The following is a 25801-nucleotide window of genomic DNA, read 5'->3' as shown; positions in this document are numbered from 1 at the left end:
ATGTCTAGATGCAACAACTCCACTGCCTGGACTACTCTGGAGGGGCCCTGCAATAGGACAAAGCAGTAGGCATTGTCTATATGGGCTTTAATATAGCCTTTGACAAGGTTCCATATGGCAGACTGATCAGTGAAGTTAGATCACACAAGTTTCAGGGAAAGCTTGTCAATTGGATACCAATTTGGCTTGAGGGTAAGAAACTGAGGTGATGGAGATAGTAGGAACTGCTGATGCTGGAGTCTGTGATAACAAAGTGTAAAGCTGGATGAACACAGCAGGCCAGGCAGCATCAGAGGAGCAAGAAAGCTGACATTTGGGTCTGGACTCTTCTTTAGGGTAGGATATAATTCAATTGGAGAGAATTCAAAAATGATTTAACATGACGTTGCTGGGAATAGAGGGTTTGAGTTATAAAAATATATTGGATAGGCTGGGGACCTTTCTCCACTGGACTGTAGGAGGTTAAGGAGTCACCTTTCGAGTTTATAAAATCATGAGGGACACAGATAAGGTGAATAGCAAGGGTCTTTTCCCTAGGGAGGAGGAGCAATATACAATATTTTTCATGCTACAATATCTTGTCGCCATGAGGGGACAAGCATTGCCACCAGGAAAATGATGAGGAGGAGGAGTTGGAATGGATAAAAACTTGTTACATACTTTCACACAACATGCAACATCATAAGGAGTGTAGCAGTTTAAGAAAATTTGGCTTAGCATCACCTATTAAAGGCTAATTAAGGAAGTGTAAAAGGACTAGCTCTGCAAACAATGCCTATTGTGCGAACACATATTAAAAAAAATGAGCTGACACAGTGAAGGAGGAAAGGGAAAATGTCAAAGTGCAGATAGAAGAGGAAGATGAAAATGGAGGGAATTCTGTCTTTGCCATCTGTGAAGAACCAATTCTAGTACAACACCAGTAACCGCAATCACAACTCTTCATTTACCGACAGTCTCACATCCTTAATCCTTGTCTGTCAAAACCAGCAGATATGCTTTTGACCACAACTTTTTAACAAAAGCCAATTAAAAATACATTCATTGATTGATTGATTTGATTTATTTTCACGTGCAAATAAGTACTGTGAAAGCTTTGTTTGCAAGCAGTACAGGCAGAGGATGTACAGATCATAAGGTGAAGAAAAGAACTTGAATAGAGTAAGCCATACAGATTACAACACATAGGATGTGCATTAGGCAAGATCAACATTAACAAAATGAGCATTATTTGAAGTTAGAGAGTCCATTTATCAGTCTAATAATGGCAGGGAAGAAGTTGTTCCTGAACCTGCTGGTGCACATGTTTAAACTCCTATATCTTCTGCTTGACAGAAGAAGTTGTCAGAGAGCATTAACGGGGTGGGAGGGGTCTTTCAGGAAGTTGATAGCTTTTCCACAGCAATGAGGTATGTAAATGGAGTCCATGGATGGGGTTTTGCTTCCATGATGGTCTGGGCTATGCATGCCATTCCCTGTAGTTTCTTATGGTCCTGGGTAAGAGCAGTTGCTGTACCAGGCTGTATTTATTCCAAGTAAATTCATAAATTAAATTTTCCATGCTCTTGTCCAGATTCACAATCTGGTGAGCTGGAACTTGTGCCCACTTTGCCTCCTGCCTATCAGAGGTAAACCTTCACCCTGTTTCACACTACAAGTAGAGCCCGAGAGTTGTACATCAAGTGATGGTGTGTCTTCTTCATCTTTGTATTTATCCTTTACTTCACTGAGTGACCAGATTGCTCTTTCTCATGGCCAGTCGTTATTGATTGCTGTACTGCACACTACTTCCAATGATCTTCACACATCCGATGACCACAATGTGCTCTCTGTTTATGTGAGGCAGGCTAGGTTTAAATATTGCCAGCAATTTCTGAACGAAATAATGACGTTGAAACTCCAGTGCAACCACTTAACAGTGAAGTCAGTGCTAGTAACATGCAGTAATCCTCACTATAATCAGCAGGAAGCACAAAGTTGAGCAGACGGATTAATTCTTGAACACAATTACCCCATTTAATGAAGAAATCAAAGTGTTAATTATTTTAAATTTATCCTCATCTATAAATACAGAATTCAAGATCTGAATCATTGCACACTTTATAATAAGCACAAGTATAGGAGACTGCGTGAAATCCTAGTGGCAGACAGCCAAATGCCAACATGAACTGCAGACAGTAAAAGCAGTGAGCCTCATGAAATCAACACAAAGAGCTATGGAACAAAGGGATACAATTCATAAGACATGGGCTTATTTTTCCTCAACAAAGATCTTCGTAAAAAGTACCAATACAGGTTGTACTTTCACTATAAAGCACTCTCGAGTCCAGCAACCTGCTTCTGTGGCACCCACTGTGGCCCAGCACACACAGCACTTCCAGTTTACACCACCCACCTGTCTCATTCTTTACAGTGCAAACTTGAAACAGGAACAGAAATTACTGGAGAAAATCAGCAGATTGGCAGTATCTATAGAGAGAAAGCAGGGTTAACATTTCCAATCAATGACCCTTCTTCAGAACAGAGAGAGAAAGATAGTTAGGCAGACAAAGGGATGGATATGGTAAGAAGAGAAGGGAAAAAAGCCGACAATGGAAACAGTAAGTAGGTGAAAAGGAGTTGGCTGTGCTGGTTGGGTGTGGGAGTGGGTAAAGGCTATCGAAGGAGGTGTTACAGAAGAAATAAACACAAGTAATTGGGGGAGTTTACTGCTAGTTACAAACCAGACTTGCTAGTTACTGTCCAGGTTAGAACATTGCCTCACTGTCAATCTCAGAACTCCTTTGGGAGTTGCTGGTATTTCTGAAGCATCTCCTCAAAGTTGTCTTTCTTTAGCACTAACATCTCATTCTCATGCAGTCAGAGAATCACAGGGATCTACCGCACAGAAAAGGACCCTTTGGCCAATCGTGCCCACATCTGTCAAAAAACAACCACCCCTAACTATTCTGATCCCAATTCTAAACGCCTCAGGAATGTTGGCAGCCAAGACGGTGAGAGGCAGCAGTTCACACGCTGGGACACTCTCAGTGTCAGGAGATGGCATGGGCCAGGAACCCGCAGGAACTTACTGGACACATAACCTCCTATGGTCTGGCAAATTTTCTAGTCTAGCAAAGACCTGGTCCCATGGCTGGTCATTTACAGAGCTACAACCTGTAATAGCCTATTTTGCTATGGTACAGAGACAAAGATTAATGTCTAAGACTGAAATTTTAAAATGAGATGTACACAGACTGGAGAAACCAATCTTGAAACATGGGGTTAAGGTCTGAACAGAACTCCTCGAAAGGGGAGTTTAGGGGCGGCACAGTGGCTCAGTGGTTAGCACTGCAGCCTCAGAGCGCCAGGGACCCGGGTTCGATTCCTACCTTGGGTGACTGTCTGTGTGGAGTTTGCACATTCTCCCCGTGTCTGCATGGGTTCCCTCTGGGTGCTCTGGTTTCCTCCCACAGTCCAAAGATGTGCAGGCTAGGTGGGTTGGCCATGCTAAATTGCCTGTAGTGTTCAGGGGTGTGTGGGCTATAGGGGGATGTTCTGGGTGGGATGCTTCAAGGGGCGGTGTGGACTCGTTAGGCCGAAGGGCCTGTTTCCACACTGTAGGGAATCTAATCCAATCTCATCTAAAGAAAGGTTGAGACAAATACATATCAAGGGTAGCATGGTGACTTGGTGGTTATGATGCTGCTTCACAATGCTGGGGCGCATGGTTGATTCTTGCTTTGGGTGATTGTCTGTGTGGGTTTCCTCTGGGTGCTCTGGTTTCCTCCCACAGTCCAAAAATGTGCAGGTTAGGTGGATTAGTCATGCTAAATTGCCTATCGCATCAAGGGTGGGAAATGCAGAGGTAGGGTTGGATGTTCTTTGAAGGGTCAGTGAGGACTCAATGGACCAAATGACCTACTTCCACACTGTAGGGATTCTATGAAATCTGCAAACTGAGGCAATGAGTATAAATGCCTGAAATATGCTTGAATACACATTTTACCTGTAGATTAATTTGCATATTGTGTTACATTTAATGTAGAATTGTCATGTCCCAACAATCTTTTAGGAGAACATTTAGCCAACACTGCTTGTTGAGTGCAGACATGGTTGAATATTTACTTTACTGAATTAGTTGCCAGATAGAAATGATTCTCACACTACCCTGTATGTAATGTAATTCTGAATTGATTTTTTAAATGAATATTTTCAAAGAAAATATTTAAAGGTTATTGCCTCATATATCTCATCAAGGACCCAGAAAATAAATAAGAAAATTCCATGATTCTGAATTTAGGAGTCTATGTGTTGGTCATTGGTCGTACCCAGTGCCTCCAAATATTTCATATTACATGGAGCGAATCAAATTGGGGAGGACTGGCATCTGTGATGTTGGAGATCACTGGAGGAGGCCAAGATGGATCATCCACTCGGCACATCTGGCTGAAGCTTGCTGTGAATGCCTTAGCTTTTGCACTAATGTGTTGATCCCTTCTATTATTAAGGATGGGGATATTTTTGGAGTCTCCTACTCCAGTGAGTTATTTAATTATCCACCACCATTCACTACCGGATGTGGCAAGACCACAGAGCTTAGATCTGATTCGTTGATTGTGAGGTCTCTTGCTGCTTATGATGTTTGGCTTTCAAGTGATCCCATCTGGCAGCTTCACCAGGATGACAGCTCATTTTCAAGTACACTTGGTGCTGCTCTTGACATGCCCCCCTGCACTCTCCATCGAACCAGAGTTGATCCCCTGGCTTGAAGGTAGTGGCTGAATGGAAGGTGTGCTGAGCTATTAGGTTGTGCTGCTGTACGATTCTACTGCTGTTGATGGCCCACTGTGCCTCATGATGTTCAGTCTTGACTTGCTAGATCAGTTCAAACTCTGTCCCATTTAGCATGGTTATAGTGTCACACAACACAATGAAATTATTCTCAATGTGAAGTTAAGATTCTGTCTTTACAAGGACGGGGCGGTGGTCACTTTTACTGATATTGCCATGGATAGATGCATCTACAACTAGCAGATCAGTAAGGAACAGGTAAAGTACATTTTCCCTCTTGTTGATTCTCTCACCACTTCTGCAGACCCAATATAGTAGCTATGCTCTTCAGGACACAACCAGCTCAAAGAGTAGTGCTGCTGCTGAGCCACTCATGGCAGTGACATTGATATCCCCCACCCAACGTACATTTTGCACTCTTGCTACCCTCAATGCTTCCTCCAAGTTTTGTTCAATATGGAGGAGTACTGATTCATCAGTCGAGGAAGGATGGTACATGGTAGTCAGTTGGAGACCTTCTTATCCTTGTTTAACCTGAAGCCATAAGACTTTATGGGGTCCAGAGTCAATACTGAGGACTCCCAGGGAAACAACCTCCCAACTGTATACCACTGTTCTGTCCCCTATGTTTAACCTGCGGCGGGACAGGACATATCCAGGGATGGTGATAGTGGCGCCTGGGACATTGTCTGTAAGGTATGATTCCATGAGTATGAATAATCTGTGAGACAGCTTTTCTAATTTTGGCACTTGCCTCCAAATGTCAGCATGCAGGACTTTGCAGGGTCGACAGGGCTGTTTCTGCCATTGTCTTTCCCATTGCTTTGTTCAATGCCAGGTGGCCTGTCTGGTTTCATTTCTTTGTTGAGACTCCATAGCAATTGATACAACTGAGTGGTGTTCTAGCCACTTTAGAGGGTAGTTAAGAGTCAACCTCTTTGCTATAGGTCTGGAATAACATGGAGACCATACCAGGTGAGGATGGCCAATTTTCTTAAGGACATTAGCAAGTGAGATGGGTTTTTCCCAACAACTGAAAATGGTGTCTTGGTCATCACATTAATTCCAGAGTTTTTTTTTTAACTGGATTTGAACCAGAGTCCCAACAGCATTAACTGGGTTTCTAGAGTAATAATCTAGCGATAATACCTCGAGGCCTTCACTTTGCCAAAGATCCAGAGCCTGTACAATAAATGAGAAAAGTAAATAAAGTTCATTAAAAAGTTGTTTAAACAATTTTATGTTTATATAGGTAAAATGGAATGTATACTTTGCTAAATATCTTTCTGCTATTTCACCTCAATTGAAGACAGAAATCAAATAATGAAATTAGCATAATCTTACCCCAGCGAACAAAGTCAGATCTCTTATAGTCTCAGTGAACTGTGTATATAGTTTGCCTCTAATCCATCATGGGCTCGTAGATTACTTACTATGCAATAAAAGATTTGTCAACGTCATCAAGCTCTGTTCCTACTTTTACTAATATTTGAATTTTAAAGCCATCAGCTTCAAAGCTGAATAATTACATCTGTGAATTTCTGCATTGTAGGTTGTATGGGAATTGTGCATGAACTTATTAAGCCAATACCTGGATAACTAAGGAAACAGAGTACAGTGCCATACCTCACACACAATTATTGATTCAGATATATCATCAAAAGACCAAGGAAACAAATGCACAGAGAATTATCCCCTCACCAAACTGCTGCTCGTGTTTAATTGATCTCAGTAGTTTTGCGTAATGTTAAGCTTTTCAACTATGTTTGCCTTATTTTGGAGATTGCACCCAGAAGTCTTTTTCAGGATTACTACGTTATCTGAAAAAAGAACTGTTTCCAGGTCTACTGAGGACCAACATTTTTTTTCCCTGAAAGTCTCAAAACGACAAAGTCAAGCAGCAGTGATGCCTGAATATTATCCATACCACTATGAGGTTCCAAGTATTTCAGACATTTGTGAAGTAAATGACTTTAGGACGTACAATATAGGAGCAGAAGCAGACCCCAAACAGCCCACGAAGCCTGCTCCACCATTCAATAAGATCGCAGCAGATCTGTTTCAAATTCCTTACTCCTATCCATCCCCAATAACATTTGAGTGTTTTGCCTGACAAGAATCTATTTCTGTCTTTGCACCACCTTCTGACGAAGAGGGTTCCGAAACTGCACCACCTTCTGCAAGAAAAAAAAAGTCCCCTCAGCTCTGTTTGGACTGACACCCCCTAACTTTAAAACAGTGTCCTTTTGATCTGGACTGACCCTCAGAACAAAATATCCTTTCCAAATCCACCTTTTTAAGATCATTCGGGGTCTTTACATTTCAATCAAGTTACCACTCACTCTTCTTCAGTGAAAAGGGGCCCAGCCTTTCCAAACAATCTTCATGAGGCAACCTACTTAGTCTAGGTATTAATCTAATAAACCTCCTCTGAACTGCTTCCAGTACATTTACATTTTTCCGTCAAAAACATCAAAGCCACATACTGTCTCTGAGATGCCCTCCAAAATCAAAGCATATTATCCTTACTTTTATGTTCAATTCCATCCATAATACATGAGGGCATATTAACCTTGATTACATGTCGTACCCACATACTAACCTTTCGTGACTCATGCACTTTAATACCTAACTCCCTCTGTATCTCCTTTTGCAATCTTCCTGTCAAAGTAAACTACTTCACATTTTCCCGCCGTGTACTGCATTTGCTAGATTTTGACCACTCACTCACCTACCTATATCCATGAGCAACCTCCTTCTCAACTCTACGTAACATACCTGTGGCGTCATCTGTGAACTTTCCTACCATGTGCAAGGTGCACTACAGAAATTCATGAAAGATTCTTAGGACCTACTAAACCTACTTCAGTCTGGAAGCAGAAGAGCAGCAGATACAGGGGAACATCTGCAAGTTTCTCTCTAAGCGATTCACTATTCTGACTTGGAATTACACCACTGTTCCTTCAGTATCACTGCATCAAAATCCTGGAATTTATCCCCTAAAGGTCGTGCACATCTACCTACAGCAAATGGACTGCAACAGTTGAAGAAGTCAGTAAGCACCACCTTCTCAAGGGTCACAAAGATGGGCAATAAATGTTGGCCCAATCTGCTATACCTATGTCCCATGAATGACTGATAGAAAAAAAGGTTGAGAGAACCTCAAATCTATTGGTCAAATGTAGAAGCTGACAGTCATCTACTCCTGCGCTCAGAGTTCCTTTACCTGCTTCGCTCATAGTCACACCCCCCTGTCCCTGACCATGGATGAAATCAAAAAACCCTGTCACCAATGGTGTGACCATCTCTTCATACAAGGAACCTAGGTAACTTGATCTCTTCCTGGTGCATCACAGTGTCTGTAGCTTAGCTCTAAGCTCAAACTGAACTGAATCTGCTCAAACTTCAAACACTCTCTGCAGAGAAACCTTTTGTCCTGAAATTACAATCTGGAAAATGGTCACACGTGTTAATTTCTCTCCCAAGTAAATCAGGAGTTTCACTCTGCTTAGTACAAAAGCAGACTGACAAGATGAAATTGTCCTGGAGCACACATTATCAATTTCTTAAATTCAAGCGTATTTAATGTGAAACCCTTAGCTGATACCCAGATCAATACAGAATGAACTTTTCAATAAGGCATGCCCCATCAAAAAAGTTTTAAGAAATATACAAGTGATCAACTTGTTGGAATACAATGAGGCACAAACAGAAAATATGAACACATATGTAAAAAGAAATAGCTCACAACATGCATCAATATATATGTGCAGGATCAAAAAATGTTTTGAAGAACACATTGTAACTGGATAATTTAAATCTATTAAAACCGATTTCAGAACTTATTTGGAATTCAGATATTTGACACTTGCATAAATAACACATACCGTTTTTAAAATTCCAAATGTCATCACTTTCTATTCACAACTATCTCCTTAAGAAAAACAGCTTGTCCGTACAATAATAATGAAGGTGAAGAAAAATAACAGGTCCACTGACAACTCTCGTAATGAAACTAGCATTACCATGGTTGTGAAAACTGGGGATTTGGCAAACATTACCTGCAAAATCTTACATGCATCTCAAACAATGGTTATCGCTTGTGATTTGACATCTTCTTCTTTGTATATCTTCTTCAATATCTCATTAGTTACTTCATTTGTTGTAGCCTGTTAAGTTTTCATATCTTTCAGGCTTTTAAAACATTGAATGATTTCCTAAGTATATTACCCATTCTAATTAGGTGTAAATAATTCATTCTTTATTCATGTCAGCCAATGCTCAAAGTTTGATGAATTGACAGCATGCTTTAATTTTTTTTAACTTAATGAGCTTAATTTTCGTTTTTACTTGCTTTCTTTTTAATGTTTCTTTGGTCCTAGAACACAACAAGAAATGGAAACTGTTACTCCACTGAAGGAATGTGGCACCAATGATAAATGGAACAGAGCCAATTTTCTGAGTTTGTAAGTGGCCTGTGATCTTGCTCACCAGCTGTGCACATTAGGAACTTGCAAATGTACTACATATAAATTTTCCATTTATTTCTTTTAATAGAAGGCAGACCGTTGGCAATAAACCCATGACCCTCCAAAACGAGCAGGCAAAAGTCAAGCCAAAACTTTGAAATGTGATCTTCAATAGTCAGATGGTTTTTTTTCTTAAATTATTTAGGAATTAATTTTCTCCTTCACTAAACATATGGATTCAGGTTGAAATATTTTCCATTACTTAACATGATCAAGGTGTCTGTCATTTGCAGAGTCTTTTTCCTGCGTGTAATTCTCTGTACTCATTAATGGCAGTTTTTGATTTCAAAGTAAATGAACATATACCACAGCATTTTGTTTCAATATTTAGGGAACAATTTTCTGCTCATTTTTATCAGTAATATCAATTGACTAGAATGGACTAAACCTGCACAAAGATTGGATATTTTAAACATAAGTGAGTTACGCCCAAACCTTTGGAGTTTCCATGATTATTACCCAGGCTTGAGACTGAACTGTCCAGACCAGGCTACACCCACAAAACTGGCCAAAACCCTAATCAGAAATGTGGGATTGTATCAATTGCTCTTTGTTGCTATGAAAATTAATCAATTTTAGCAGAAACATTAAACTTTAATCTAACCAGCTTAATTCTGAACACACAAGGCACAATATCCATGTGCACCAATTTGAAAATGCTGCCCCTTTGTGTTTCAATGAAAAATATAGAGCAATACCACTTAAAAATAAAAAATACCTGTGGAAATCCATGAATTTCTTGCTCATTACAAATGCTTCTGCACATAGATAACTTTGATTGAGAAAAGAAATAATGAATACACTTCCAGCAGCAACTGGCAGAGTAAGATGTTGCTGTCAGAGCTCCTCTACTCCGCCTGTTCTTTTTCTTTGTTTTCTTTCTTCTTCTATCCCCTTATCCCCCGCAGTTGAATCCATGAGCAGCGACTAGCGCAGGGGGCAATTCCCTGAGCAACGGTGGTTGGGGATGTAAGTTCCAGAGCAGCAGCACGCGGGTGACGAGTCCCGGAACAGAAACACGAGGGTGATGAGTCCCAGAGCAACATGGGCGGCTAGTCCCAGGCAGAGGACTTACCATGGAGCTGCTGAGAGCCTGTACAGAGAACTGGTGCAGAGTAGGTGTGGCTGTTGGGCTGGGGTCTAGCACTGTCAGTCAGACCACGTGTGGAGGCCCTATGCTGAGCTGCTGCAGCATAATGTTTATATGGAATTTTCTAACTGACTGTGATATCAGTCCTTTAACAGTGTCTTATTTTGAACTTACTTGTTAAACTCTGTAAAGTAATGCAACTGCTTCTTCTTTCTCTTTTGTATCTAAGATTTGCACCAAGATACTTGAGGCTAAGAAAGCACCATAAGAGACAGACATTGTAAAATATTTTCACCGTACTCCTGCACTTCTACAACAGAGGACTTGTGACAAGAAGAGGATACTCTAATTTTGTATTGATGAAATCTGTTATTTTCCCTCAGGAAATGCATCAGAGCTTCAACCTCAATCTTAGCCTCAACCTTTAGGTTAATTTATTCATTCATTCCAAAAGAAAGCAACTCCTTGTAGCATAATGATAAGGTGATACCTGTATGTCACAATAGTATTCCAGACCTAAGTCAATAAAATAAAACTTTGGTTGGGTCACAAATCTAACAGTTGCAGGTTAAAGTCAATGGAAGAGGATATTGAATGAAGTGCATAACCAGTGTTCAATGCCATACACTAAAAAATAAATGTTTCTGAACAGTATTCAAATCCTAACTTTTAGTGGGATGTTTATTTCAGTTAGCCATACTTCACAGAACCCACCCCACTATTTTTTTTTAATTTAACCTAGTTTTCCTCAGCAACCTGTTCGGAGATGTTATTACACACCTATTGAGCAGGTGGGACTTGAACCCCTGGGCCTACTCAGTCTAGGGGGTGGGGGCACTATCATTGCACAGTGAGACAGCCTTACCCTACAGTTTATTAGCTCTCAATATTTACACAACCAATTCACACTCAATTAACTCTTGAATAATGTATTCATCACCTGTTTTTTCATACCATTATATCTTAGCCATTGCTTTAGACCATATTGAGGTTTATACATTCAATCTGCTATTGTCCATTTCACACTTGGCAAGTCGATAAACTTTAACTCCAACACTTTTATAACTGCCCTGGATTTCAGATCAGCTGAAAAAGTTTCCTTCAATCTCTACAACTGTTATGTTGTTCTTCAAATTATTAAAAGAGATTACATCAACTGAATATTCTTTCTTGAATTTATCAAATCAACTGCAATCCAAATGGCAAATTCTATCCTACTTCTCAGACTAAAAACCAAATTCACTCAAATTCTTTCCTCAAACTGCTTAGCTTAAAAGAACACTAAATGGCAAATATAAACAATGCTTATCATAGACATTTGGAATTATAACACACATTTGATTCAAACATTAGTACCCCATTAACTCAGATGCTTGAAGTGTTTTCTAAAATTGAAAAACTTCTCCAAGTAATAGAAGGATAGATTTAGTCTTTAGTCTAGATATTAAATATCACCAGGTTTAGGGGCATCATTGAAAATCATATAGGAAGAATCTAAAAGCCTATTTTCAAATGAATGTTATCTTCCATGTGTTAAAGGATTGGTGGTGGTTTGGGGGAGAGTGGGCGTGATGGGGGCATAGCTCCAGATTCAGTTCCCGTCATCCAATCCTCCAGTAAATTTTATTTACAGCTTTCAGCAAAAGCAATGATTAAAGCCTAGATAAATAAGACCAAAATCTATCCCACAGCTATCCTACTTCAACAATAATATTCGATTTAGATCAGACAATTAATAAAAACTAAATATAGGATATTTCCGGAAGAACCTTGTTTTACTTGTTAGCTTTGGCTTCCACTACAAATATACCCCATAAAAAGTCAGAATAATTAATAATCTATTACAGAGTTTATATAATTAGTCATATCAGGTAGACAATAAAAATATAATTTCATTTATATGTTCCACAGTACCCTATTCATTTATGCTTAAATTTTAATTGGTACAAGGTTTTAAAAACCACAATAAAATGGATAATTTATTTTCTAGGGGGTACATTACTCACCATACATATAAATACCAGAAGACTTGGAGTTAAATGGTCTCTTACAGTGAAAGATGACATGAATCAGATGTGCATGAACATCACAAATATTCCCGACAATTTGCATTAATATCTTAAATAATCATTTATATAATTGCCTTGTGCACTTAAGATTACAATAGCCAGTTTTTAAATCAAACCTTCACTTTAAGTTTTTAATAGTCTAAAGCCCACTTCAGAGCTGGATTAGTACAATAGAGTAGACTAATCTCCTTAAGCACTCAGGAAGAAAAGATTGTCAGAGTCAAATTCAGAAAGGAAAATTGAATGGAAAGAATTGTACTGTAGCAATTAAGCCTGCCTAATTTCTGTACGATTTAAATTAATAAGTGAAATATCAGTCAGTCCTGTGTTCCAATTTATTCCCATGTACCAAGTAAGTATCAAACAATACAGTAGGAAAATTCATGGGACTACCCTTTGCATATCTGTAAAAAGTTTTGAAACGTCAAACAATTCTTCAGTTTGTGAACAAAATGAAATACAGTACTTATTACAATGTATAATGAACAGAGTCAGGTGGAATACAATATTTAACAAGATTATTGCCAAAACACACCACTAATGGAATTCCAACCATTACTGTGCTTAAGTCATTTTGATTTGCTGTAGAATGCAATTTCAAAAACATCTTATGGAGCAATTAACTACTTTTGTTTTCATAGTAATCCACTCTAAAATATTAAAATATTTAGTCTCTCTTGATTATATATTTTTTTTTAGATAGTGAATTTATATGCATACATACGTGGCTAGTTTTCCATGGTCATAAGTCTGGACCCTGTGTTGAGATTTAGCACTTCTGCCAAAGATAATAATGTCCCTTGCACATAAGCTGGAGGATCACTTACCATTATTTAGATTCCTTCCTTCAAACTGGGCAATGCTTCTATTGTCACAAATTGCAGGTTGACCACATTTATGTTTACTTGAATCTCTCTGGAGACAATAAATCTGTTTCAGGAAACGAGTGCTTGGATAACTGGAGGATGTTGCTAAATTAAATGGAAGAAAATATAAAAACTGAATGAATTATTATGCCTGGGAAATGATAATGCAGCATAACTGAGTTTTAATAGCACTAAAGGTACATTGTCATAGATATCAGAAATATATCGTGTGAATTGCTATTTTACACAGGTTACATTACTATATATTTGTCATGATACCGTAGGTGAAATATTCCTGCCCCATCTAGACATTTCAGAAAGGAGAACTTAATTGTGTAGAGGGCAAAAATGTTAGTTTCCCATTGACAGGTTAAAGTTTTGTTATTATGTTCTCCGAATCTTTCAGGTTGGTCAGGTTTCATTTCTGGCAACTAATCTTACATTCATTAACATGTCATGCATACTTGCTTATACACCAGGCTGCTGGAATTCCATTTAAGGGTGCAATCCAATTAGCCATAATCAGAAACATATATATTGACAAACATTATAATTGTGTACAAGAGAGGTGTCCCTGCAGAGGAGTCTGTTTCCTCAAAATGCCAGTGATTACAAACTTCACTAACTTGGCTCCTTCATAAACAAGAAATCTATTTGTGCTAATGCTTAGAATGTAAGGGATGAAGCCTAACCTGGTCTACCAGCTCATAAGAAGCCTCGGTCATATGATGTCTGCCTTCTGTGGTTAAACACTTACAATGTGAAGGGTGAAGCCTCTGCATGTTCAATAGCTCATGAAAATTCTCAGTGATAAGTAGTCTGCCTTCTGCAAAGGACACTACCAATTTGGTGGAGTGGACAGATACATTTCTGATGAAATTTAATGCAGCTATTAAACCATACAGCACCCTAGGCTTTACTAAAAGGGCAATGCAGTACTAAAGCAAGGAGGTTATGCTGAACTTGTATAAGACGGTTGTTAGAATGCTCCAATTGAGCCATACAGGTATACAGCACAGAAAAAGGCCCTTCTGCCCAAACAAAAACAAGCACTTAGATATTATAATAAAAATCGAACTATTAAATTGTTCCAATTCCATTTTTCAGTGGTTGGCCCATAGTTTTCTGTGCCTTGAAATCACAAGTAAATGTCAAAATATTTCTTCAAAATTCTGTGGGTTTTTGCCTCTATTGCCCTTACATGCAGTGAGTTCCAGATTCGATCACACTCAGGTGAAAAACCATTTCCTCTAAAACTCCTGCCCCTTGGCTTATTTTTATGCCCCCTAGCAGAATTCCAAACTAAACTCGTCTCACCTGCTTGCTCCTGGTCCATATCCCTTCCAACCTTTCCTATTTATGTACTTACCTAAGCGTCTTATAAACGTTGTAATTGTGCCCACATCCACCACTTTCTCAGAAAGTTCATTCCACACCCGAACGACCTTCTGTGTAAAACATTTGCTCCTCATGTCCTTTTTAATATCTCCCTCCTTAAAAACATGCCCTCTGGTCTTGAAATCTCCATCCGAGGAAAAGGGCATCTACCATTAACCCTATATATACCCCATATGATGTGACAACCTCTGTAACATTACCTGTTGCCCTCCTACGCTCCAATGAAAAATGTCCCAGCCTTTCCAGCCTTTCTTTATAATGCAAACGTTCCATACTTGTTAACATCCTGGTAAAGTTGTGATGCACAGCACCCCTCAAAAAAAGTAAACTGACAGAGGCTAGATTTGACCCCAAAAGATTTTGCAGGAACATATTGTACACAGTCAGAAATATTCACCAGCTGTAGTGGAGAAGGATTCTCTGGCCTCTCAGGAATTCTTGTTTTTACGAGATACTTTGATTGTCATTGATTCTAATTTAATTTGTTCCCTTTACACCAATAACTTCGTGTTCAGTTTTCTGGCTAAAGCATCAACATATAGTTATGCAGGATTACATGAGAACCACGCTTGCATGACATAAACCTTTACCTGCAGACGGGGTCCAACTATCACTGAAAGTTAAAGGAGTTGAACTACATTGATGGACCAAAACCCAACCATGAAGATTTCTGTGCACACACTTATTGCTCACATTTTTCTCCTGCAGAAACAGAAAGAGATACTAGCATGGGCAATTGAGTATTCTGCTTGCATTGCTCGATACAAATAGAGATGTGAATTCCCACAGCTGTGGTTGCCCATTTGAACTACTCTAAGTTTTATGTGGCACAGGGAAGTTAGGAGTAAAAAGGTTCTGATTGAAAGGTGGTTCAATGTTGTCAAAGAACTAAAGTTGATGCAAATCAACGAAGCTTGATACGATGTGTGCCTGCTATTCCTGTGAGGTGTTCATCCATTTGAGTTTGTGACCTCATTGTATGAAAGTCTTTGGTGAAATGCTCAGATGTGTCTGTTCTCCGAGTTGTGTTAAAGGGTCAGTGAGCTGGTGGTGCACCAGTTGCTGAGTGTTGTAGCTCCATTTATGCATTGGCAAATGAGAGAAAGACAGTAGCGCTATGGTGCAAGGTGTGCACCGCTGGCTGCAATGAAATAAGAGAAACTGGTTTAACATGTGGTATCTGAGGAGCTGTCTGGCATCCAATCAAGCGTATGACAGTCTGTGTAGTGTCAAATCTATAATGTTATTTCACACCCAAAGGGCACAAAGCTTTGAGTAGACAATCCACATGCCCTACCAGCACATAGAGGTGGTAATGGTCTAGTGGTATCATCACCAGCCTATTAATCCAGAGACCTAGTTAATATTTTTGGAGACCTGAGTTCAAATCCTACCACGGCAGACAGTGGAATCAAAATAAATAAATTAAAATCTGGAATTAAAAGTCGAATAATCACCACGAAACCCTAGCTGATTGTCAGGAAAAACACATCTGGTTCACTAATGCCTTTTAGGGAAGGAAACTACCATCTGGGCAATTAAGATCAGAGATAATGGGAACTGCAGATGCTGGAGAATCCAAGATAACAAAGTGTGAAGCTGGATGAACACAGCAGGCCAAGCAGTAGCTCAGGAGCACAAAAGCTGACATTTCGGGCCTAGACCCTTCATCAGAGACTAGTTCTTTTTGCCTCATCAGTATACTCCAGGTCCAAACTTAACTACAAAATGTGACATTTAGATAATTTTCAGCATCTTATCAGTGACTGCTCGGTCCTGTATGTAACTGCCAGGAACTATATTGAAACTTTCTAGATATGTTCTGATCAACCTGTTCAGAGATATCATTATACACCTCTGGAGTAAGTGCGTCTTAAACTTGCATCTCCTGGCTTAGGGGTAGTGACACTACCACTGTGCCACAAGAGCCCTTAATTAAAGCCCTGAAGGGTCCAGGCCTGAAAAGTAAGCCTTCTGGCTCCTCTGATGCTGCTTAGTCTGCTGTGTTCATCCAGCTGTACACCTTGTTATCTCAGAACTTTACATCGAATCGGTTTTGTTCAGTGAAATCTAACTCCTATTTCACTTCCTCCCATAATGATTTTTTTTTGGATTTTCCACTCATGCATAGAAATTAATTGGGACTTCTTAGTTAAGACTTAAGATATAGGAGCAGAATTAGACCATATAGTCTATTAAATCTGCTCTGTTATTCAATCATGGCTGATATGTTTCTCAACTCCATTCTCCTGCCTTCTCACTGTAACCTCTGATCACCTTCTGGAACAAGGTTTAAAAAAAAGTTTGCAAAAATTCCTTCTATCTATTACAATGTAACATATTTAAAATCAGGGTGTACAAATTAGTGAGAATTTTCTTTTCATGTTACTACGTGTAGAGGTGAGTATAAAAAAGAGACAGATTTCTGCTTGGGTCTTCCCGGCCATTAACACATTTCTCTGACCTCATTTTGTATTATTTGCAGTTGAAACACCCAATTTTTTATGTGCAGGCAGGCAGAAAGCACCTTGTTTGAACCTTATTGGCTTCAACTTCCAGGTGCCATATTTTTAAAAGGCACCTGAACAGGCATTTGATTCTCTGCAACCCAGGACCCATCACTGAACCACTGTCCTCACCCCTACCTACTTCTGGAGGTCTCCACTTCCCACTGAAAGGCAGCTCCAAACTTTAGCAATGCTCCCTAGTCATTCTCCAGCCAGCCATTCGGGAAAAAGAGTGATGCACTGTTTGCAAGAGGCCATTCTAATTGACAAGGCAGCCTGGACTGAGGTGCCTGCAGAGGTCAGTGCCCACTGGAATGTTAAGAGTGACTGTATCCAGTACTGCAAGAGGATGAATGAACTTGTTTTAGATGGGATTTTGCCATCGCCGGCTAGACCAGCGCTCATTACCCATCCTTAATTGCCCAGATAACAAAGTGTGAAGCTGGATGAACACAGCAGGCCAAGTAGCATCTCAGGAGCACAAAAGCTGATGTTTCAGGCCTAGACCCTTCATCATTGTGCTCCTGAGATGCTGCTTGGCCTGCTGTGTTTATCCAGCTTCACACTTTATTATCTTGGATTCTCCAGCATCTGCAGTTCCCATTATCTCTTTATTCTTTATCTGATCAAGTTGTGTGTTGCTTGCTTGAGAAATGAGTCAAGGAGAAGAAATGGACCCTCAAAACTCCCTTTTTTTGATCAAAAAATGGCATTCGATCCATGATATGATCTGTCACACTAGATTTCCCCTAAGCATGAGCTTGCTGCAAAATTGAAAGTCATTAATTTTGGTGTATCCAGAGTGCCTGTTGTTAAAACAGGCTTCAGTCACCAAGAATATATTAATCCAAATCCCAATTCATGTTTAACACAGCCCATAACAGCCAGCTGCAGAAGTAGGCCATTCAGCCAATCAAGTCTACTCTCCCATTCAAGGATAATTCTCGACTCCATTTTCCAGACTTTTCCCCATAACCCTTGATTCCTTGACTGATTAGGTATCTATCCCAGCTTTGAATATACTGTACTTAATGACCCAGACTCGACAGCCTTCTACAGTCAAAGAATTCCACAGATTTACAATTTTCTGGAAGAAGAAATTCCTCCTCATCTGTCTTAAACATGCGACCTTTACTCTGTGATTATACCCTCTTGTCCAAGACTCCCACACAGGGAAACAATCTTACCACATTCCACCCTGTCAAATCTCTTAAGAATCTTATACGTTTCAATAATGTTGCCTTTCATTCTTCTCAATTCTCATGAGTGTAGCCTCAACCTACTTGACTACTACCTGCTATCAGCCTAGTGAACTGTCTCTGGGCTGCCTCCAGTGCCTGTATAAGTTTCCCACAATAAGGGACCCAGAACCATTCTACACCTGCTAACTAGTGGTTCCTTAAAATGATTGTTCAAGACCACTAACCAAGACACTCACACACATATTTATATGAAAAGAAAAGTAGAAAACATAAATTAGAGACACAAACTGTTATTGTCATATGATAGGAATATTTATGTTATTGTTAACAAATTTAGGGTCGTGCCTTAGATATTCACTGAAAGTGAACTCAATCTTTTAAATTTCAGAGAGTTAACTACCCATTATTTGGCTAGAAGTATGGCATAATCCGACAGTGTAAGAATGACACCCTTAGCTTGTGATCTTAAGCATACATTCACCTTCTATGGAATTCACTGCCACAGAAGGCTGTGGAGGCCAGGTCACTGAGTACATTTAAGACTGAGATAGACAGGTTCTTGATTATCAAGGAGATCAAGGGTTACAGGGAGAAAGCAGGAGAATGGGGCTGAGGAGCTTATCAGCCATGACTGAAAGACGGAATAGACTTGATGGGCTGAATAGTCTAATTTTTGCTACTATGTCTAATGGTCTTATGGTCATATGCATCACACATGCCCCATAATCTTCTCAAAGTCAAATAGAGATAACAATTGATGAGATGAGGCAGGATACAAATGTTTTGCTAAGTTATTTCATGAGTTAGGATTAGTCTCAATACAATTTGAAGGAAAGCATTAGCAATTTTAAAATAGATGAATGGAATGTTTAGGAACCAATTAAAATATTATCTGGGACAGATCTGCACATGTATAGGAAATCCTGGGAGTGTGGGGCAGGTATCCTGTTTGTCTGTTCAAAAGACCACATGAACATTGGGTTACAGCAGGAAGGCAGTAGAATGGAAAGAGTAATTTGCTGCCCTCACATGCACTGACACCTCTGACTGAGATTTATTGTATCTCCAGCAAATGTGGGAGCCATCATCTTCAGCGCTAATTAAACCCTTGCCTCAGCCTACATAACAGCCAACTAAATGCTGCCCAGAGGGTTTCTCCACCTACCACGAGTCTCATCAGTGAAATCCCACTTTCCTGACCCTGTCAGTCACACGATCGCAATCACTAAAAGTTTAAGGAGATCCAGGCTGCGTGGTTGTAAAGTGGTTGTTCTTGGGGTACCAGGAGTGGAGATTGTGGGTCAGGTCTGCTCTGGGTTCCGTGATTTGGTTTTGCGCCACCGCAAGCTGCCCTCAAAACAGCTGCGGGGGCCGGGGGGGGGGGGGTGGGGGGGACAGTGGTGTAGTTGAGACTGTCACACATTTCCTGCTGGAATGTGCCCTTTGCAAAGGAAGTCTGGAGTGAAAATGCAGTAGCTTGTGTTGAGATTCATCCCAAGCAACTCCGTGATGCAGGACTCTGTGCTTTACAGTCTGTTCCCCGGGATGCACTTCATCAACTGCGTCTGGAGGACCATCAACTCGGTGGAAGACGCTCCTCGGTCTGCCCGAAACTTGTTGGCCTTCCAGAACATGGAGTTAACCCTGACTAAGTGTCGCAGACTGGCACATTCCAAGGACCATGTGCTGAGGGACAAACTAAAGCTAGGGGTAGCTACTACCAAGACGCAGTAGGGAAAGACCACTGTCTGAGGTCTTTCTGCTGAAGGTAAATGGTGGTTCATTCAGTCAATGCACCCTCCCAATGTCTCACATATATGTCAATATTAGTATTACATGTATAAAAGGGAGAGCTTCGGTGTTTTGGATAGAGTCAAAGTCTAACATTTTGTTTGTTTATTTGAAATACAACTGCAAGGAACCAAACTGCACTTGTGACAATGTGTATACACAGATTATTTTATGAATAAATTATATTTTTGAAATACAAGAAAAAATTGTATTGACTAAACTTGACCTAACCTGTGCAGTATTGAGCAGGATGATCTCTCAGAGCCTTGTGCTCCTCGGGGATATGTTTGACTATGTGCAGGGCAGGGGCAAGGAAGCCTGCCTCATCAGCCTGGACCAGGAGAAGGCCTTTGACAGGATATCACACATCTACATGCAGGACAAGCTCTCCAAAATTGACTTTGAGGATGGTATCCAAAATTGCATCCAAATGCCCTATACCAACACTGTTAGTACAGTCTCAATCAATGGTTGGGAATTAGAAAACTTCCCAATCATATCCAGAGTGAGGCAGGGCTGCCTGCTCTCTCCTGTCTTATTTGTGTGTGGTATAGAGCTCTTTGCTGAGCCCATCAGGAAAGATGCGAGCTTGAGAGGGGTGACTATTCCAGGCATCAGAGGCCTGTTCAAAGTCACCCCATAAATCACCGTTTTCTGCCTGAGTCCACTGTTGGTGCACAGATGCATTAGCATCCGCAAACAGTTTGAGCTGGCCTAGGGAATCAAAGTAAATCGAAGGCAAGAGCCTTGGTGTTTGGGAACTGAGCCAACCAATCCTTTATCCCTGTCATCGTCAGGACAGGTTACCTGAAGGTGCTGAGAATATGATCCAGGTAGTGCGCAAAATCTTGGGGAGGAGTGTATCACCAAGGTGAGGCAGAAACTGAGCTTTAGGGAGCACCGCCATACTCCATTGCAGGTAAAAACCTGGTGTCTTTTCTTGTACATGGTGCAGGTCTGGCCCATTCCCAAAACCTGCACCAGTGCAGGCACCCAAGCCATCTTCCACTTCATCTGGAGGACCAAGATGGACCGTGTCAGCAGGGATATCGTGTACAAAGCAATGTACAAGGGGCAGGTGGAAGAATGTGCCTCAGGGTCACCTTTGTGTGTAGTTGCATGAAGCTGTGTGTAGACCCTCAGTAGGCAAACACCAAGTGTCTCTACGTACCGAGGTTCTACCTGTCCCCGATGTTGTGAAAGATGGGTCTGGTCTCATTGTCACAGAATGCTCCAAGTAATTGGGCCATTCCGCATCACCTGTCCCTCGTGGAAAAATTTGCAAAAGAGAAGTTCCTTTGACCATAAATCCACCAGGAAGTGCTCAGCACATAGCATCCTCACGAGCTTGTGGGAAAAGGAGAGGGTGGATTTGGTCCCATAGTTCCCCGAGCAGACTGTCAAAGTCATTTGGCAGAATGCCTGATTGTCAGAACTTTCCAACAAGCACAAAACTTGCTTGGCTGGTGGTGAGAAATACACTACCTGTGAGATTCTTCATGTATGCCAGGACTCTGTGTGCCACCACATACTGCCCTCAGAACAGTTGCAGTTGGATGAGACTGTCACACATCTCCTGCTAGAATGTGTTTTTGCAAAGGAAGTCTGGGGAAAGATGCAGTGGTTTTCGTCAAGGTTTGTCCCAAGCAGCTCCATGACGCAGGACTTTGTGCTTTCTAGTCTGTTTCCCAGGATGCACACTGAGCCAAACATTGGTCCTCCAGGCACAGTCATCAACTTGATGAAAGATGCTCTTTAGGTCTGCAGAAACTTGCTGGTATTCCAGAAAAAAGAGCTGACCTTGGCTGAGTGTTGCAGACTAGTTCATTCCAAGTTCAGGACTACGTGCTGAGGGATGTTCTGAAGCCAAGGTGCAGTGGGGAAAGATACATCTAAGGTCTTCCTACTGAAGTACAATGACAGTCTGTTATCAGACCCTCCCAGTGCCTCAAATGCATGTCAATATAGGCTAGTATAAGTGAAAATGCCTTGAGTTTGTTTGGTCTGCATACACAAGGACTGTGTACAGAATCAAATTACTCCAGTGACTATGTATGTATATAAAGGCTTTTATGAAGATCACCTCTGCTCCTCCTGCCCTGAACCTGACTGCTGAGGTCGTGGATAAGTGCCACGTATTTCACTCAGGCCAAGGTGCCTGATTATTTGCCCTCCTCAAGCCCTGCCATCACTTAGGGAGGGGAAAATCCCACCACTTACTTCCAGAGTTTTCCAGGCATGAGATTTACAATTGTGGCACATAACCGGAAACAATAAAGGATCCTTAACAGTTGGTAGAAAAAATTGCAGAGGGCCCACACAATATATTTCAGGGTTCAGCATGCAAACATGTGCTGGAGAACTGGACAGTGTCTATGTACTACCATCTTTTACAAAGGGAGTTGGACAAATCCAGGCAATTACATGCCATTTGGGTCAACACCTGTATGAGAGAAATTATCATATTACTAAATGAGGAGAAATCATTACAGGTATCTAGAGTAATACTAAGAAGCAACTTGACAAACATCAAATAATCCTTTAGATGGACATAAAGGTCTCAATTCAATGTTATGCCTGTGGCCCCATCCCACCACCCAAACAGCAGGTGATAACTCCAACATGACCGATTTCAGGCAGAAACAGAGATCTTTCCTTTATTACTGGTGTCATTATAAACAATATAGGAACAGAAGAATAGAGTAGGCCATTCAGCCCCTCAAACCTGTTCTGCCATTCAATGAGATCATTACCAAACAATATATCTGACTTTGGCCGCATATTTCTTAATACCATTGCTTAACAAAAATATATCCATCCATCTCAGATTTATAACTAACAACTGACCCAGCATCCACTGACATTTGTGGAAGAGAATTTGGCCCTAATTTTTAGACTATGGCCCTCAGTTCTAGAATCTCCAACCTGGAAATAGTTTACCTTTATCTATCCTGTCTTTTCCTGGCAATGTCTTGAGGACTTCAAACAGATCAGCCTTTTACCATCCAAAATTTTGAGGAGTCAGATCTCATTTGCAAAATCTCTTCTCACAATTTAAGGCCTTTAGTCCACATTGATGTCAATACTGAAGACACCAAGTAAGACAGCAAAAGATACAGGAAAATATCCTGATAAGCTTCTGCAAGATGGTAAAGCACTTCCAGAAGTACCCACTTATCTGGAACTTATTCAGCAGTTAGAGAGTTAATGTTTCATTGAAAGCTTCCAGAAGAAACTAGCACAGTGGCTTATGTTGCATGTATAAGGACAGAAAATACTAGTGTTATAATCAAATGAATGTCTGATACAGTCATGTGTCTGATTTTGTCTGATAATTTAATAAAGCTACTAAACTATTCAATATAAATGGGCAGAACTTCTCTTAAAGTAATGGTTATTAAGGTGGTGACAGACCATGTTCTCTGCTCATTTGTTAATACTATCAAATGTAATTTCCAGTGCAAATCATTTTCCCCCTACAGCATCTGTAATGGCAAGGTCGTTCTGCAGAGACAATTCAATCTGCATGCCATAAGGTCCACCAACTCTTTCTCGCAAAATGCATGAGAAAAAGTTTTAAGTGGTGTCCTGGTATCTTGCTATCAGAACTGTCAGCATCAAAGCTGATAATAACTAATCTTCCGCATAATATAAAACAAAGAACTGTGGATGCTGGAGATCTGAAACAAAGAAAAACAGGAATTGCTGAAGAAGCTCAGCAGGTCTGGCTGCATCTGTGGAGAGACAATACAGTTTTTTAGTCATGTCGCCCTTTCTTTGCATACCTTGTGTGAATTTAAAAATAGATATAATTGACCATACGCAGGGTTGAAATTGAACAAAAATTAGCAAAGTGTCACTTTTGGGGGGTTTCATGAAGGGGTTCTGACTGTGAGATCTAGGGAGTTACCTCACGCGATTCTCTGCTACTTACCCCATTATGCATGTATTACTCCTCAAGGGTAACGCTCTGACAGTATCTTCAGCTCACCAGTGGTGGATATACTAAACGCTGTTAACATCCAAAGGTGGGACAATATTTAAAGGTGAATTGTGCACCGGGTCAAACAATGTCAGCCAGCCACAGATAGCCCTTGTAGTGACAGCACAATGAAAAATGAAAAGCTCTCAAGGGTAGTCAGGTACCACAGGTGACACTTCATTGCAAATAGAATCTATGTTTGTAAATTTATTTTTACTTTACATCAGCACTTGTCTGATCGACTGTCATTGTTGCTACAACTACAAGAATGAAGTAACATAGATTACCCATCCTTAGAACCCACACATTGATTCAACAATATCAAAAGCAAAGAAAAAAACAAACCCAAAAAGAATGTGGAACTGGAGGAACACAACAGGCCAGGCAGCACCCTCTTTCTGTAGAAGGGTCCTGACCCGAAACGTCAGCTTTCCTGCTCTTCTGATGCTGCCTGGCCTGCTGTATCCTTCAGCTCTACACCTTGTTATCTCAGACTCTGGCAGTTCTTGCAATCTCAAAAAAAAATTTTTGGCTTCTAATAATAGACAGGGGCTGCTTGCCTTTTGAACGGCAACAAATGTAGTGCCATTGAATAAAAACCAAAAGAACTGCAGATGCAGGAACAAAATCAAAGTTGCTGGAAAAGCTCAGCAGGTCTGGCAGCATCTATAAAGGAGACTCGCATCTGGTGATCCTTCCTCAGAACGGATGGTGGCTGGGAAAATGTCAGTCTATGTGCAGAAAATAGGGAGGTGGGTGGGGTAAGGAGTAAGCAATAGGTTAGAGCCCAAAGAGAGAGAAAGACAGTTAGACACACAAAGGATCAGGCTGGGAGGGTGAATAGTTGTTAATGGAGACTGTTAGTGACTAACAACAGAGGGTGTGTTATGGCAGGCTATGTGGTAACAAGGCCTGGTGTATGGGGTGGGGGCTGGGACATGGGAGAGTTTAGGCCCTAAAATTATTGAACTCTATATTGAGCCCAGAGGGCTGTCGGGTCCCCAGGTGAAAAATGAGGTGTTATTCCTCCAGCTTGTGTTGGGCTTCGCTGGAACACTGTAGCAAGTCAGAGATAGAGATGTTGGCTAGAGAGCAGGGTGGTGCATTGAATTACCTGTTACCTGCCACTTAATGCACCACCCTGCTCCCTGGCCAACATCTCTGTCTCTGACTTGCTACAGTGTTCCAGTGAAGCTCAAAGCAAGCTGGAGGAACGACACCTCATTTTGCACCTGGGGACCTGACAGCCCTCCGAACTTAATATCGAGTTCAATAATTTTAGGGCCTAAACTCTCCCATGTCACAGACCCCCAACCCCCTACCTGCCTTTCATGCAGACATTGAAGCACCAGATCATGCTGAAGGTGATGTTCCTCTTGCTCAAAGTCCCCATCTTCCTCCTCAAAAGACTGCTGCTGCTTGCCCACTTCTTCAGCATCCACCACAACCCCTTTTCGCACCAGTTGTGTACAGCATATTTTGCAAAGATAATACGGCACACTCCATCTGGACTGTACAGCCAGCAATGCCACCCTTACCACCACACCCCAAACTCCCAAACCCATCAAAGTACCAGAACATCATCTTCAAAAAG

At 40.8% G+C, this 25801-nt stretch overlaps 1 protein-coding gene and 1 long non-coding RNA gene across 3 annotated transcripts in view; one reads left to right on the top strand and one right to left on the bottom strand.

Annotated features, from left to right (window-relative positions):
- The window catches only part of LOC125461994 (uncharacterized), a 65813-nt gene extending 55090 nt beyond the window's left edge, over positions 1-10723 (top strand). The window contains exons 2-3 of the long non-coding RNA XR_007249583.1: positions 9156-9239; positions 10622-10723. This is a non-coding gene — a long non-coding RNA (uncharacterized LOC125461994). The remainder of the gene's footprint in view (positions 1-9155; positions 9240-10621) is intronic.
- Positions 1-25801, bottom strand: part of tcerg1l (transcription elongation regulator 1 like) — a 624439-nt gene that overhangs the window by 473176 nt on the left and 125462 nt on the right. For both annotated transcript variants that reach the window (XM_059653101.1, XM_059653102.1), the window contains exon 6: positions 13289-13432. In XM_059653101.1, coding sequence (XP_059509084.1) covers positions 13289-13432 — 144 coding nt within the window. The remainder of the gene's footprint in view (positions 1-13288; positions 13433-25801) is intronic.

This window comes from Stegostoma tigrinum, chromosome 20, assembly GCF_030684315.1.
Source record: "Stegostoma tigrinum isolate sSteTig4 chromosome 20, sSteTig4.hap1, whole genome shotgun sequence".
NCBI lineage: Eukaryota > Metazoa > Chordata > Chondrichthyes > Orectolobiformes > Stegostomatidae > Stegostoma > Stegostoma tigrinum.
This window is presented reverse-complemented; position numbering and strand designations above follow the sequence as displayed.